The sequence below is a fragment of the Gasterosteus aculeatus genome, chromosome 4, assembly GCF_964276395.1.
Source record: "Gasterosteus aculeatus chromosome 4, fGasAcu3.hap1.1, whole genome shotgun sequence".
NCBI classification, from domain to species: domain Eukaryota; kingdom Metazoa; phylum Chordata; class Actinopteri; order Perciformes; family Gasterosteidae; genus Gasterosteus; species Gasterosteus aculeatus.
Genome location: NC_135691.1, coordinates 25,958,319 through 25,973,182, shown reverse-complemented (window position 1 = coordinate 25,973,182; position 14,864 = coordinate 25,958,319). Strand labels below are relative to the sequence as shown.

At 47.3% G+C, this 14,864-nt stretch overlaps 3 protein-coding genes across 3 annotated transcripts; 2 read left to right on the top strand and 1 right to left on the bottom strand.

Moving 5' to 3' along the window:
- Positions 1–1,064: 1,064 nt before the first annotated feature.
- Positions 1,065–6,357, top strand: LOC120817129 (cell adhesion molecule CEACAM5). Its single transcript, XM_040172983.2, has 13 exons — positions 1,065–1,209; positions 1,336–1,386; positions 1,527–1,775; positions 1,855–2,121; positions 2,563–2,859; positions 2,951–3,220; positions 3,502–3,750; positions 3,836–4,105; positions 4,248–4,493; positions 4,663–4,980; positions 5,244–5,519; positions 5,630–5,878; positions 5,966–6,357. The coding sequence occupies exons 1-13, from the start codon at positions 1,101–1,103 to the stop codon at positions 5,986–5,988; spliced, it is 2,874 nt and encodes a 957-aa protein (XP_040028917.2). The 5' UTR covers positions 1,065–1,100; the 3' UTR covers positions 5,989–6,357.
- A 390-nt stretch (positions 6,358–6,747) lies between these two features.
- On the bottom strand, positions 6,748–11,282 carry rpap3 (RNA polymerase II associated protein 3). Its single transcript, XM_040172984.2, has 17 exons — positions 11,099–11,282; positions 10,758–10,918; positions 10,502–10,666; positions 10,294–10,404; positions 10,076–10,203; positions 9,850–9,971; positions 9,701–9,771; positions 9,481–9,615; positions 9,203–9,330; positions 8,984–9,105; positions 8,758–8,828; positions 8,494–8,586; positions 7,993–8,174; positions 7,667–7,856; positions 7,217–7,314; positions 7,044–7,144; positions 6,748–6,934 (listed from the first exon to the last, which is right to left on the bottom strand). The coding sequence occupies exons 2-17, from the start codon at positions 10,908–10,910 to the stop codon at positions 6,849–6,851; spliced, it is 1,956 nt and encodes a 651-aa protein (XP_040028918.2). The 5' UTR covers positions 10,911–10,918; positions 11,099–11,282; the 3' UTR covers positions 6,748–6,848.
- A 130-nt stretch (positions 11,283–11,412) lies between these two features.
- On the top strand, positions 11,413–14,228 carry atp23 (ATP23 metallopeptidase and ATP synthase assembly factor homolog). The gene is made up of 6 exons (XM_040172989.2): positions 11,413–11,937; positions 12,150–12,195; positions 12,583–12,664; positions 12,747–12,884; positions 13,379–13,462; positions 13,557–14,228. The coding sequence occupies exons 1-6, from the start codon at positions 11,790–11,792 to the stop codon at positions 13,758–13,760; spliced, it is 702 nt and encodes a 233-aa protein (XP_040028923.1). The 5' UTR covers positions 11,413–11,789; the 3' UTR covers positions 13,761–14,228.
- Positions 14,229–14,864: the final 636 nt, after the last annotated feature.

Here is a 14,864-nt window from a genome sequence, read left to right as displayed (position 1 = left end):
CTCATATCATGGATTTGGAGTTTTCAGGCAGGACTTCCGCTTGGACTGGTGGGTGGAGCTTTGCTGGAAATGACCTTCATGAATTAATAACAATGATAAAGCTGTCATTAGTTGCAATAATAGCCTCACAATGGACAAAACCCTGTGTGTTTAAAGGCTTTAAACTTGCGGGGGTGTCAAAATGATTAGATGGCCTTGATTCAGACTTGCAGGCTCCATCTGCAGGCCGGATGCTGATGTGATACTACTGAGGTGTGTGAGAAACATTGGCATTTAACAAAAACTGGGCTCATTTTCAACCAAATGAGATGTATTTAATTTACGAGGGAATTCATCTGTGTCCAAATGTATTCTAAATGGCACCCGCTCTGCTTTAATCTCTGGTGGGCAAACAGAAGTGACTGTATAAAGACACACCCAGGGTTTGTTTCGGTCAACGGACAAACACTCGGTAAGGAGTGCTTCAGTGTGCCCTGTGTTCATTACTGCTTTGATAAAACAAAGATGTCCTGTAAATAATCTGAGATTTCATTTCTTCGGTTTGGTTCACGCCTCTTGGTGACGTTGGTACGTGAGAAGTTCAAGGGACTCTGGCAGTAATTTAAGTATAAATACAATCCTACTTTTGTTATAGTTGTCTCTGATGTCTAAGAGGCAGTTTGGGAGGAACGATTAAAGTATTGTCTCTTAACGGGTTTGAAAATTGAAGTCAATGAAGCTATTACTGTCGTGTACGTGTATATAAATAAACCCCAAAGACATCAATAAAAGCATATCAGATCCAGCAGGCAGCTGGAGTCGTATTCTATCAACACGCTGTGATTGATTGACTTTGAGTCTTTACATCTGTGACCGCAGGCAGATATGAAAAGGGGACAGAGCCACATGGCCCGCAGGTACAAAAGAAACCGCTAAAGAATAGAACTCACGACACGTTGGCTGCTTGCATGCACGCCCTCTGCAGAGAATAGAGCCGGCCGATAACCTACTTTCTGCCCTCCGTTCCCGGTAACATTACGTCATTTGTCGTCTATGTTTTGTAATTACCGGGTGATAACAGGGGGCAAGGCCTTTCGACATATTGCGCTATAAGAGTTTGGATGGTTCTATTAGTGCGGATAGTTGGTTGTTGTTGTTGGACTGTCTGCAGCAGCATGGATCATCACTCCGCCGCTTTGCCGTCGTTGCTGCTGCTCGCCTGTTTGGCAGGTAGGAGAGGCCGCCCTGCTAGCATCAATTCTCAGTTTAATGCTCATTCGTTCAGACATCCGTAACTAAAAAGGATACCAGGAGAACAGGATGGATGTTAATATATTATCTTCTCTCATAACCAAGGGTTTTCTACCAGTGAAACAGGAGGTGGTGGATCCGTAGGGGAAACCTCATGTAAGATCCTCATACATCATCAGATAAAAAAAATGCTTTAAATTGAATTTGCTGTTTTCTGACTGCAGTACTAATGCAGTAATCTCAACTACACAGACCTATTTTCCCTTTTTGAATCACAATAATGTTTCCTATCGCAGACGGGCCGTCCTCAGTGGAGATTGACGGGGTCAACGTGGTGACAGTGGGAATCCCGTATTATTTTGAGTGCACAGCCAGCTGCTTCCCGGGCTGCAAGTACAGCTGGACCCGGGGTAATGTGACCACTCAGGGGCCCGTGCTGAGCCTGCAGCTCCTGCACACGATGCCCACGGAGACCCTGACCTGCACGGTGGTCAACACAGCAACGGGGGGGTCAGCGTCGGTCCAAAAGACGCTGCAAGTGACGGGTACGAGTGACGACCAAAGTGAAGTAAAATTCACGCGTCACCTCAGAGTCACTCACTTCAACTGAATCTATATTTCCAGCTGGCCCGTCGAACATACAGATCAGCGGCCCCACCTATCTCACTGACGGAGTTGCCTCCACCTTTAGCTGCTCGGCCAGCTGTTACCCGTCCTGCAGCTACACGTGGACTGTTTCCTGGGAAGGGCAGAAGCTCAGTAGTCACGAAGGCAAGAGCATTTCTTTCGCTCCATATCAGAGCACCGTCATCGCTGAAACTCTGATGTGTGAGGCTCAAGACACCGTCTCACATCTGTTCATCTCTACGACTCTGACGCTGCCGGTGGCAAGTAAGTGAAAGGAAGCAAAGGGATATCGACCCCACTGGTAGTATCGTGTGGTGAAGGAATGTCTGTGCTTACCGATAAGAGTTTGGCAAAACATGATGGAAGTCAGTCCAATTGTTTGACTCTATTTGTATTGCTGTAATCGGCTTATTGTATTACATTGTGGTTTATTTTTGTAATTATTTTCTGGTTGTCTCTGATTACAGTGGATTACATTTCTGTTATAACTGCCGTTCGATCCATTTGATAATACTGATCACACTTGAGATTTAAAGCTATATATATGAATACATTTCATTTTATAAAATAAAACTAGTTGGCAGGAAGGTCACAAGAAAGTCACAAGACAAGTAAGAACTAGTAGACGGTACCTTTGAATGAATGTTCTGATGTCACTTTGTGAAATGAGCTGAATGCATTCAAACTCCTTGTGTACTTCTTTAGGTGTCTCTAGCATCAGCATCGAGAGTCCCGGAACAGTGACGATGGGAAAGACATACGCATTCACGTGCAATGTGGCTTGCTACCCATCCTGCAGCTTTACGTGGGAGTACATGGGGAAGACCTTCCAGGGTGACCGGACCGAAATACCCATCTTGCATAAGGGGGAAAAGAGAAAGTTTGTCAGTCACCAAGACATCACTTTTAGTGACTATTCAAAAATCGAGCATCTCACATGTGTGGCCACAAACTCTATATCTGGTGCCAGCATCAACGCCACGGTGGAGCTGACGGTCATCGGTGAGTCTGCGGCTTGGCTCCCACTTTTGATTTTGAATGCTAAAAAAAACGATATCAGGTGGGTAAAGTCGTGTTCATTTTCCCCGCGCAGACCCAATTTCGGTGCGTGCCACCTCTGAGGCCCTGCCAATTGCCGGCAAGTCTTTCTCCCTGCAGTGTGTTGGCTCTCAGAACCCAGCCTCCATTACGTGGCTGAAGAACAAACAGCCAATGTCAGCCTCCCAGACGGTGCATTTCAGCCCTGACAACGTCACGATGACCTTCGGCCCCCTGCTGCAGGCGGACGACGGTTCATACCAATGCGTGGTGGCAGAGGGGGAGCCCATCATCCAGTCCTCTGTCTACGAGATGCAAGTCAACTGTGAGTACACCACGGGCGTCGCGGCCAGGTAGCGCTCGAGAAGTGTACCTGTCGTATTGGTGATCTGTAGATGACCTTTGACATCTGGTTTCTCGCTACCCAAATACATCCAGTACGTCCTACGTCAAGCGCATCTATTGACCTCCCACAGTAGCTGGCGCTCCTAGCCATCATGAAAGGCCAATTAGACACGCACCCACCAGACATGAACATATTTTTCACTGTTCAGAATGTGGTCGCAACTAGTAATAATAACAAAAATGTCCTGCCTTCAACCGCAGACGGGCCGTCCTCCGTCGTGATCACCGGGGTCGACACAATGACTCTGGGAATGACGTACGAGTTTGAGTGCTCAGCCAGCTGCTACCCCGCATGTCAGTTCACCTGGAGCTGGGGCAAGGAGACCTCCCCGGGCCCGAAGCTGAGCTTGCAGCTGGAGGAACCAGAGCAGACACAGAACCTGACCTGCACGGCACTCAACCCCACTACGGAGACATCAGTCGCCGCCCAGAAGACGCTGCACGTCATTGGTAAGGAAGAAAAAGAAAGAATCCCAGCTCATACGTGTGTTGTTTTAAGAGGAATGCCTTCAACTAGTTTCCAACCATTTTTCAGATGGACCAACAAACATACATGTCAGCGGTCCGGCGTTCCTGACTGCAGGAGTGGAATCCAACTTCACCTGCTCGGCCGACTGCCACCCCTCCTGCAACTTCTCGTGGATCGTTAGCGCGGATGAGCAGTCGCTCCTCGTCGCACAAGGCAGCACAATATCCGTCGATCTGTCCGCTAACGCTTCCCTCTCAGATGTCAGTGTGGAGTGTAAGGCCCAGGAGACCCTCTCACATCTCTACATTGAGAATAACCTGCAGCTGCAATTGGCGAGTACGTGAAAATCACTTGCAATGAATGAGGCCCAAACACGTGTTGCGTTGTTAAGTAACATCAAGGGTATCGTTGAAAGATCAAATTGAAGTTAAAGAATGGGGATATTAGCTTTATTTTTTCTCTCTGTCTCCATTTGTAGGTTTATCTAACATTAACATCGCCGGAGACAGCGCAGTGGCGATAGGAAGCGAGTACACGTACAGGTGCTCCGCCGTGTGCGCGCCGTCCTGTGATTTCACCTGGAGGTTCATGGGGAAGACTTTTGAGGGCGATCGGCTGGATCTCACTATTAGTGACTACTCTAAGATTGAGCCTCTCACCTGTGAGGCCAAGAACACATTATCCAACACCACCATCACCGCAACTATTAACCTCACCGTCACTGGTGAGTCCACAACTTTGCTCCAACTGATTTATTTCAGTGGTTTGTGCAATGTGTCACAGTTCTGCCATACACTAGGAAAGGGCTTCTCTGGATCAAACCCATAGTAGCAGCCATAGTTATGTTCACCACTTTTGCCGACTCTTGATGTTTTAATGTTCTCTCTGCGCAGACCCGTTCTCGGTGCGGGCCTCCTCCCAAGCCCCGCCGGTTGCAGGCCGGCCCTTCGCTCTGCTGTGCGAGGGGCCTCAGGAACCCGACTCCATCACATGGCTCAAGAATCAGAATCAAATGCTAGCGTCCGAAAGGGTGCAATTCTCCCCTGACAACACCACGATTACGTTCAGTTTTCTCGTGCGCGAGGATGACGGCTTATACCAGTGTCTGGTGGTGGAGGGGGAGAACCGCACCATCCACGACAACACGCTGGTGGTGGTGGTTGAGGGGGGAGTCCCCAATCTGTCCGTGGGCTACCTGATGGAAGTGAACTGTGAGTATACCGAGGTCAGGGAACCCAATGCACCTGCGGACTCATTCCCGGCTGTTTTAGAAGCGGAAGAATTATTCTGGCACATGACGCCAGGGTTTAATCACATTGTACAGATTACAGGCATGGCGAGTTTTCTTCATGCTAAGCTAAAGCTACTGATTTCTGTGGGCCTCGTAGCCTACGAAGATGTGATATAATATTTCCTTCTGACAATTTGTGCCGTCGACTGAATGTGTTGACCAAGTTCTCTCATGACCACCCAGACGGGCCGAACGAGGTGCTCATTGAGAAAGCCAACGAACTGCCGGTGGGTGAGGTGATGCTGGTTCAGCCCGGATCCACAACAGAACTGCAGTGTTCGAGCCAATGCTTCCCCGCGTGCCTCATCACCTGGTTTTACCAAGGAACGACTCTGTCTACCAACGCCTCCATATCCTTCACGCCTGTGATACCTCCGTACACGGCAGCCCTCTCCTGCATTGCATCCAACCCGGTGACGGGGCAAAACGGATCGGCCATGACCACGGTGGAGGTGCCCGGTGAGCAAATGCCAAGGGTTGGAGTGAGAAATGACTTCATAACATCCATGGGACTTCTTCTGCCTCTCGATACCTGCTAGAGTAGCTTTTTGTTTTTGTGGCTCCGACAGACGGGCCGACGAACGTGGTCATCGGCGGACCAGCGGCTCTTGAAATCGGGGTCACGGCGAGCTTCACTTGCTCAGCCGAGTGCTCTCCTTCCTGCACCTTCACGTGGACCTTGTACGGGGGGACGATGACGGGCAGCGTGATCGACATCACCGTGAACCGCCACGTGTCCAGCGAGTCCATCAGCTGCCAGGCTGAGAACACCTTCACCGGGCAGACGGCCACGGCTAACGAGACGCTCAGTGTCTCAGGTAGGCTGCTGTTGGGGGGTTTGAGAGGCGTTGAGACAACGTTTTAAAGCGGCTGCCTGACTCTGATCTATCGTCTCTTCCCTGTAGATCCTCACTGGTGCGGATGTTGAAACACGAGAAGAACCGCACTCATTCTTCAAGTGCACATTTTTTCTGATCTGCTTCATGCTCGGCAGTAATGTTCTTATGAATACGGCTTACCGTGGGCATACAGGTGTATTTACTCAGGCATTGTTTGATGGGACTGTGATGGACTGGCGGGCTGAGTAGGGCGTCTCTCTGACAGGTTCCAACCCCTTGGTGACCCCGGACTGGATTAGACAGCTATGAGGATGGATGTTGTGTGCTTGACTAACAACTTCTAGGGATTTCAATTACACAGCTTATCTTATTTTCCTTCACAATATGTAGGTCTTGCCAAACAGTGCAGTGCAGTATTGTGCTCAATAAACAATGAACTTCTGTTCCTTTTCTGATTACCTGGCGTCAATTCATCATCCGTGTGACACATCGGAGAGATTATGCAATTCTGATTTTAAATGCTGGAGTAATTGATAGCTCTCTCTCTCTCTCACACACACACACACACACACACACACACTATAATGTACACTTTTAATTCTCACTGAGTTTCTGAAAACAGACTTAAAATGTGTACTTGCAAATGGGTGTTCTCCACGGTCATTTATGGAAATGGTGTGAATTATGTGGGTTAAACATCGACACGGCAACTCTACACGGGAGACTTTAACTCTAATACACCCCGGTCAGAACTACAGTCAACACGTTACGGACTTTAGATCATATCAGTGTAAAGAAGAGAGTGAGAGTTATGTGGGCCATAACACAGCAGTCCAACTGAATCAAAGTGCATTGAACGTAAGTTTATTCAGTAGTACAACATAACTACATTGTTCCTTCGGCTCACGTAGTACTTTAGTTTAATATGCAGTCCACGGAGCTCAGAGCGTCACACACCGTACTTCTTCTGTAAGGCCGCAACAGATGATCCCTCGAGCTCCGACCGGTGGAGGAAGTCAAACACTTCTTTAAGCACTGGAGGCGGACGGAGGAGAGAAAAGTAATAAAGCGCATTATCAAAAATCACAGAATTTGTGGGTTAAAAGAACGGGTCAACCGCAGCGGCGCGTCGAGGAGGTTCCACCTTTCTTCTCCGGTGGCGACAGGAACATGACGGCTATGTCGAAGCGCCTCACACCCGCCAGGCTGCTGAGGATCGCCAGCGTGACGGCCGGCTCGTCGTTCCTGCACAGGACTGGTGTGTTAGTGCACGGCCACAACAGCAGGACGGAAAAAGACGCTTCTTCTAGAACTCACTTGGTGTAGAAACCATGCAGTGTCCTCAGGAGCTGATGGAGAATGTCCGGCTCCAGCGAGTTGTGGAAGATACTTGCGAACGCCTCGGGTTTGATTTGCTGCGAGATGAGAACAAACACCAGGGTGACATCTTAACTCTAGTTGAAAGTAAATGATGCAGGTTGATCTTGTGTGATTCGCTTGTGAAATTCGTCACAGATATTGGACTTTTTAAGTCCCATTTAAAGTTATTAAATACAGTTTTCCCTTCAAATTCAAGACGATGAGATTACAGATTACATCTGTGGAGATGGGAATGGCAAAAATGCATCAAAGAAATTAAAAGATCTATGAATAAACATCCACCCAGGTCAATACCAGAGATGACAGCATAAAATGAGACTGTCTGAACACACAAATATGATTTTGTCACCAGCAAATGATTTATTTCATTCAAAACAAACAGCTCACCCTAAGGTATCTGTAAATCCCTTCGGGCTGGTTTCCGATCTTGCGCAGGTCGGCCTCCAGCTGGAAGCTGTTGGTGGGTGGAGGAGGCAGGTCTGCTACTGCTGAGGAGGTGCTGGCTGGCGGTTCAGGAGGAGGAGGCGGAACGACCCCCCGCTGCGCCGGCTGTTTGGTCTGCCCGCTCACAGGGGCTCTGGGGAACAGGGGATGAAACACCTGTTTACAATGGCGGGACTATTCGACACCACATGCCACAGACTACTGCAACATTTGGTGCTTTACAGACAACGTGAAATAGCACGCCGGGGGAGAGAGGCGGCACCACTAACTTGGGAGGTGTGTGCGAGGGCACTTCGGTCATCTCCTCGATCTTGATCATCTTGGCGGTGGGCGAAGTCGACAGTGGAGACGACTCGTCCTCCCTCATTGCCTCTTGGACGGAGGCCGAGTCCACCTGCGACGCCGTCGTCGCGCCGCTCACCTCCTCGATGTCAATCCTCCTCAGAGGTTTCTGAAGAGCAGCGCGTGTTCAGAATCAGTCAACTGCCGAATGATCCAGATGGAGACACTACGACGTGAACATGGCTGGTAAAATAATGCTGAAGCATGTGGGACACATGGGGAATAAACTACTATTGAACATCAAGTAATTTATTTATTTATTAAAGGAATCCTTTCCAAAAATGAAATTATTATTATGATATTATTTAGCTTCAACGTTAAAACTTTTCCACTGGAATGCAGTCAGTTAAAATCAATGCTTTTACACCAGACGGATGTCCACTCTCTATCTCTAGCACAAAATGTTTTGCACTGAGGGAAAAACTCACTGTTGACCGCAAATGTGTTGGTTTGTCCACTGGCTGAACGGTTCTCCTTTGTGTGGCGCCTGGTGTCTGGAGAAGGCTGCTGGACGTCACGTTCTGACAAGAGACCGACATCAGGAGAGCAGAAGTTTAGTCTGTTAAAGATCGGACCTCAACGAAATCAGACAGAAGAGCAGCCATAAGCAGAAAGGCTGGAGTTCAAACACGAGGGACTTGGAACATGGAAGAGGAATACACTTCGGTCTCTAAGAGGATCTAGAAACATACAATCTGCATTTTCTGGAGCTCATTCAGGGCCTGTTTGTTCCCTGGTTCCAGTTTCAGCACCTCTTGAAAATCTGCAACACACACACACACAACATGTTTATATGCAACTAAACAGTCAACAACAGAGAACAACCTTCCCTGTTTCTATTATTTTAAAGCAATTTGCAGAACCGAATGCAGTTTCTAGCAGTTTGCCTTTGGAGATCAGTGTGCTTCTATTCAGCACCTTGTTTGGCCTCCTCCTGTTTCCCTAAAGCCACTCTAGCGGTGGCGCGGCGGGCGAAGGCCTTGGAGTAGGTGCTGTCCAGAGAAATGGCTTTGGTGCAGTCCTCCTCTGCGTCCTTGTACCTGCAGCACACAGAGAAAGAAAAACAGATGTCTTGTCACTCTAATAAAGCAAAAGTATAGTGTGGCAGAAATGGAGAGAAAGAACTCCAGGGCTCACTTCTCCAGCTTGAGGAAGGCCATGGCTCTGTTGGCGGGCAGAAGGACGTTCATGCTGTCCGCCTCAATGCCTCTGCCGTAGCACTCCACAGCCGCTTCATACTTCCCCTCTTTGAAATAGGCGTTTCCCTGAAAGCCGCGTTGGAAAGTAAAGTTATTCCCAAATGAACACAGCTTGAATCAAACCGTTCTGAAAGTACCCCTCACTTTGATTTGCTCTTAAAATGTTGCCACTAGGCAAGTTTCTAAATCCCGAGCTAGAAATAAAAAAAAACTCACTCTGTCTTTTTGCATAGCCGCCTCTTGCCGTCTCTGCTGCTCCTCCATCAGCCTCTGCCGCTCGGGGTCCGCTGTGGGGGCCTCCTGGGCCCGCTGGACTCCACTCTGCACGGCTGGTGCCTGATGACCGAGAGTCTGCGAGCAAGATGAAGAAAGGGAATGAAAAAGGAGAAGTACTCTGGAATGAAGGTTTAATTCTCCCCACAGCGTTGCCACTCACCTCTTTGATTTTTTGCGCTTCATCATGTGCTTCCGCGTTCCCGGGATTGAGCTTGAGAACCGTCTCATAATCTATTGAGAAGCAGACCTGTGTTGTTATCTTGCGCTCCAGTCACACCGACGATGGAACCCATTGTACGGTTTGCCAACCTTCTAATGCAGATTCATATTTCTTCAGTGCAACCCGCGCTGCTCCTCTCCTCGCGTACGCTTTGAAGTAGTTGCCGTCCAGAGCTATCGCCAAGTTGCAGTCGGACTCTGCCACAGCGTACCTGCAAATAGAACGAGTCCTCAATAATACAACCAGTTTGTATAAACACGCGTCCTCCTTAATGTCATTGCATGTAGTTATTTGTTGAACTTGGTGCTGTACTACTTTTTGAGTCGGAAGAAGGCGGTGGCTCGGTTCGTGGGAAGCACAGGGTTGTAAGGATCAGCGCTCATCCCTCTGGTGTAACACTCAACGGCATCGTCGTACTTCCCATCTTTGAAAAACGCGTTACCCTGAAAAATAGAAGTGCGCTCTGCTTTAGAGGAGCTTCTTCTTATCTCGGGTTTGTTGTTTTATTGCAGTACGTGTCACGCCATGTTTACCTTTTCTCTCTCGGACAGCGCTTTCTCTCGATCACCTGTCGCTTCCTCGGAGTCCGACTCGTTTGACTCTGCTGGACTCTCCTCCTTGTCCATCTCCGACAGAACTTTGTCCTGCGAGCGGAGAAGCAACACTCTTTGAGTCAACCGCTCCATGACCTCATCGGCCGTGTTGTTGGGTGTATTTTATAAGAATGGCTTATTAGCTAACCACGTCAAACTTGTCCCACGATCTGTAGTCGTACGCCTTTATCTTTGAGCCTTTCTTGGGGTCCTTTGAAATCGCGTCGCCTTGGCCGGAGTGCTCTTTCCTCTTCTTCTTCCTTTCCCTCTTCTTCGTTTTGTAGTCTTGGTTGCGCACAGGGGGGAGCGCCTTCTACGACAAAGGTGCAACGCGCTACGTGAAGATCAGACCACAACAACCTCTGCGCCTGGAGAGAGGGGGGGGGTATGCAATAGAGACAAACCTGTTCCCCTTGAAGTCCCCCCGTCCTTAGCTCCTCGTCCTTCTTTTTCATGTCCGTCTCCCAGCTTTCCATCCCCGCCATGAAGCTGTGCAGATCCTCCGCATTTTGCCGCAGGTGAAGCTGTAACTCAATGGCTTTGTTTACCCCGGACATGTTTTTCCCTGTAAAATAGAGATTTGTTTTGGGGAAATGCTGTAATTTCGAAGAGGAAAACACGACCATCACGCTTACGTTACATGCTTTTGCGTTGCTAGTAGCTAGCTAACAACCCCCCCACCCAAATAATTAGATGATATATAGAAATTGCAAGAGACTGTAGCTACTTGAACATTATACTTTACCTGACACCTGTTTTCACGACTTATAATTACAGTTTAAATGTAGCTGTAGTTACTTTGGCTTAATACTACAACAACATGTGTCGTTATGCGTAGCTTTCTGTTTACGTCCGGAGCCATGACAGCCGCCTCCCAGCAGCCTTTGCGCTGCTGAGACCGCGATAGGGTGTAACCAAAGATCGTCTATGTTACAACCACACAAACAATGACGCATTAAAAACATTTTACCCAGTTGCCTGTTTAAAAAAAGTCCGCAAACAACTAACCGTGGTATTTATCACACTATTATTAATATGTATTGTACAGCCTTCTGTCAGGAATGATGTACCCACCCATGAATGTCTACTGTTTGGTTGGCTAGCGTTTGGATTTGGTCCAGTCATTGCGCTAGGAGTTAACGACTTACCTACAGGCTCTGAATAGATGATTTATACTTCAATACATTTCTAACTAAACTGCTTCGGGGGACGACGTAATTCAATGTGTTTGTATATTACACGAAAGGGGGTGATATTTCCTGACATTTTTGTATAAGAACAATCGAATACAAATGCATATTATTGCCATTAATTATCTTTGACCCTTTGAAAGCACGTGATCAACAAAACAGTAATGACCTCTCCTGCTAGATAGCCAGCTAGCGGTAGCTAAACTGATGCTAACATTTCCAGATTGACGACAACATTTCACAACAATGGAACAGCCTAAACAAGAGGAGGACTATGGATACGATCTATTCCCGGAGAGAAACTCTGCAAAGTACAAGGCGAAGTCGATCAAAGAGAGCTTGTTCACTTTCAACCACAAGTGTCAGGTCATGTTGCAGTTCGCAATGGAAACTAGTGAGTGTTTATTAGCATCCAAACAGGAAACGTCATCTCGGCAGCGAGATCTTGTATAACTTTAACATTAAGGGCTTGTGGTCCGCTCAATGTTCTCGTTGTGGACACGCTGGGAGAGAAACGGCGTGTTTTTTTTCAGTCAGTGGACGCCTGATGGATTCATCCCGGGTTCGGACACCGTTACGTCACGTGTTTTCTGTGCTTGTCTTTAGGTCCGTATGCCAAACTCCTTCTCAGTGCCATGAAGACTTCAGGCTGGTACGTGTCATCTAAAAGTCAAATATCCATTGTTTTTACCTTCCCCTGTTACGCTCACAGCCCTGCAAAAAGCATGGGACTTATGGTTTAACCGATGATCCTTTTTCAAATGCTACTGATGCTTTTATGATATACGGAATGATAGCAATAATAATAATTTAGTATTTTAATATAAATAATGCCGATGCCAATAATGAATAAATGATAATGATCTATCTTAAATTAAATGAGTCCTCTTTAGTATTTTATTTAGAGCTGCTCAACATACATGCTCAAAAACCTTATATAATTAATATCGACTGAATCTCGGCATCTTTAAAACTGTGCATTGTTGTTACACAAAAACCAAACCGATTAAGACGCCTTCACTTTCCCCTCTTAACGCAGCCAAGTGTTCAAAGATAGACATTTCTCCTGTGAAGATTGTGACGGAACAGTCAGTGGAGGATTTGACGCCGTTTCTTCTCAAGTAAGAAGGACTTCTTTTGAGGTGTTGACAAAAGCGTTGAAAAATGAATGAAATAATAATAATATTTGGAATTTATTTGCAGATAGTTTTGTGTCAGAACAACATCCGCAAGCAGTCCCACATGACCCGAGTGGTCACGCACGAGCTCATCCACGCCTTCGACCACTGTCGGGCCAACGTGGACTGGTTCAACGAATTGAGGCACGTGGCTTGTTCCGAGGTGAGTTCGGCGTCGGCTGCTTTTATGTGCGCGGTAAACGCAGGCGGCTGTGTGATTCAGCTTTATCTGTTTGCAGACACAAGTGCATGTTTTAATCAGCTACGTTTTCTCATTTTTCATAAGCAGATTGCCCAAAATATATGTACGAATAAATTCCTAAAGCACTGTAGTTTTTACAGGTCATCAAACAAGAGAAAGTAGTGCGTTCCTCGGGGAACGTCCTTAGCAGAAGATTGACTGTATTTAGACTCCCCAGAAAATAACCATAAGATCCTTTAAGATCAAATGGAGATGGAGGTTTTGGGTTTTTTGTATTCGTAAAGGGAGAGGTCCTGATAAATCTCACTCATCCACATCTAATTGTATCCCCTAACTGTGTCTTGGGACTGTGTGGTTGTTAGTGAAAAGATACGGTGCACATTATTTCATGAAAGAGCAATCCTCACCCTGCCTAACATGTGTGTTGGTTAATATTCTTGTGTTTATTGTCTCAGATCCGGGCAGCTAACCTCAGTGGTGACTGCTCCTTTTGGAACGAATTTGACCGATCCAACTTCGGCTGGAAGCAGCATCATCAGGTACCGTCTTCCGAGCGACTTTCAATGGCATCTCCTTAGGGTCCTTGTGTGTCTGCAATCCAACACTGAGATCGTGCTTTTCCCTCGGGGTCAGGAGTGCGTCAGAGGCCGGGCGCTTCGCTCCATCCTGGCGGTGAGGAAAGTCAGCCGAGAGAAGGCGGAGAAAATAGTGGACGAGGTCTTCGTCTCGTGTTTCAACGACCACGCGCCCTTCGGACGGATCCCGCACGGCAAGAAGGACGCCGGGTTCGCCTACAGAGATTATAACAACAGAGATCGATACTATGCAAACCTTTAGACGTGTTCCCGTGTAACTCCACCGAGGGTGCCGCCGACAAACCGGGCCCCGGTCAATATAGAGGCCTCAACATAATGACGACCAAATCCCTTCCGAAGGGACATTCACGTGATGACTTGTCCACAGAGCAGTGAGGGGAGTACATTTGATGCCCTAGCTTAGTTCTTCATACCAGTTCTTTATAAAAGGATTGTGAGGAGGAATTTTGTTGTGGAAGTGAATTATTAGATGAGGCCACAGTAACTTATTTGCCATTTGTTTTTATTTTGGGTGCTTTTAAAGAAATGCATGTTTTGATTGTTTTTGTCCTTCGATACGTGCTGCGAAAGTCGAGGACGCGTTTCTCCGTTAGCGATTCGTCTTGTTGCCACGTCGACCTTCGATCATTTCTTGTAAATACAGCTGATTGTGCTCAAAATCAAACCAAATCAACTTGTGTTTGAATAAAAGTTTTGATTCCTCTGGAAAGAGTTGTTTGTAAGGACACGGGGGGGAGGGGCTACGTTAATGTTTGACTTTGTGATTGGCCAAAGGGTCGCCGGTATGCCGCGTGGCATTATAACGCCTTTTATGTCTAATCCCAATTGAGAATTCTAAAAAAAAAAATGAACATGTGAGGCGAGTTAACAGATAGAAAAGTTCTTCCACAACAAACGCGGTCAACTTTGTTCACATCCGCGGCGCAACTGTAAAATGTCACTGCCGACATCTTTATTAGACATTAGCATTTAAAGAACCTCGTATCCCTTCCACAGAGATTAATGAGGGAAAAAGTTATAAGGGAATTAGCCTCATAATCGCCTCCTCTTCTCCTCCTATCTCTAAGACAACACCCTCTGCATGGTAATCACAGAGACGCTGGGTGTGCCCGCTTTTTGACGTCGTTGCCACTTACCGAAGCATTTTCCTCTTAGAAAACACCAGACGAGTGTGGGGCTCGAAGGACAAGGCGAGTGGGTGGGATGACGAGCCCAGCAGATTAGCTTAATTTTAGAGGCTTAATGCAGAAAAGGCTGAAAACCGCTTCAAGGCCGGGGGATTAATGCGAGACAAACACGGGGAAAAACAAGCAGAGGGAATGATTTGTGGATTTGCGCAGTCATA

Coding starts and splice junctions, on each gene's coding strand:
- LOC120817129 (XM_040172983.2), top strand. CDS start 1,101: ATGGTTCTATTAGTGCGGATAGTTGGTTGTTGTTGTTGGACTGTCTGC. Junction 1,776..1,854: donor AAAGACGCTGCAAGTGACGG/GTACGAGTGACG, acceptor CTATATTTCCAG/CTGGCCCGTCGAACATACAG. Junction 3,751..3,835: donor GAAGACGCTGCACGTCATTG/GTAAGGAAGAAA, acceptor ACCATTTTTCAG/ATGGACCAACAAACATACAT.
- rpap3 (XM_040172984.2), bottom strand. CDS start 10,910: ATGTCCGGGGTAAACAAAGCCATTGAGTTACAGCTTCACCTGCGGCAA. Junction 10,204..10,293: donor CGCTGTCCGAGAGAGAAAAG/GTAAACATGGCG, acceptor TCTATTTTTCAG/GGTAACGCGTTTTTCAAAGA. Junction 9,331..9,480: donor CGGCTATGCAAAAAGACAGA/GTGAGTTTTTTT, acceptor CGCGGCTTTCAG/GGAAACGCCTATTTCAAAGA.
- atp23 (XM_040172989.2), top strand. CDS start 11,790: ATGGAACAGCCTAAACAAGAGGAGGACTATGGATACGATCTATTCCCG. Junction 11,938..12,149: donor GCAGTTCGCAATGGAAACTA/GTGAGTGTTTAT, acceptor GCTTGTCTTTAG/GTCCGTATGCCAAACTCCTT. Junction 13,463..13,556: donor GCTGGAAGCAGCATCATCAG/GTACCGTCTTCC, acceptor CCTCGGGGTCAG/GAGTGCGTCAGAGGCCGGGC.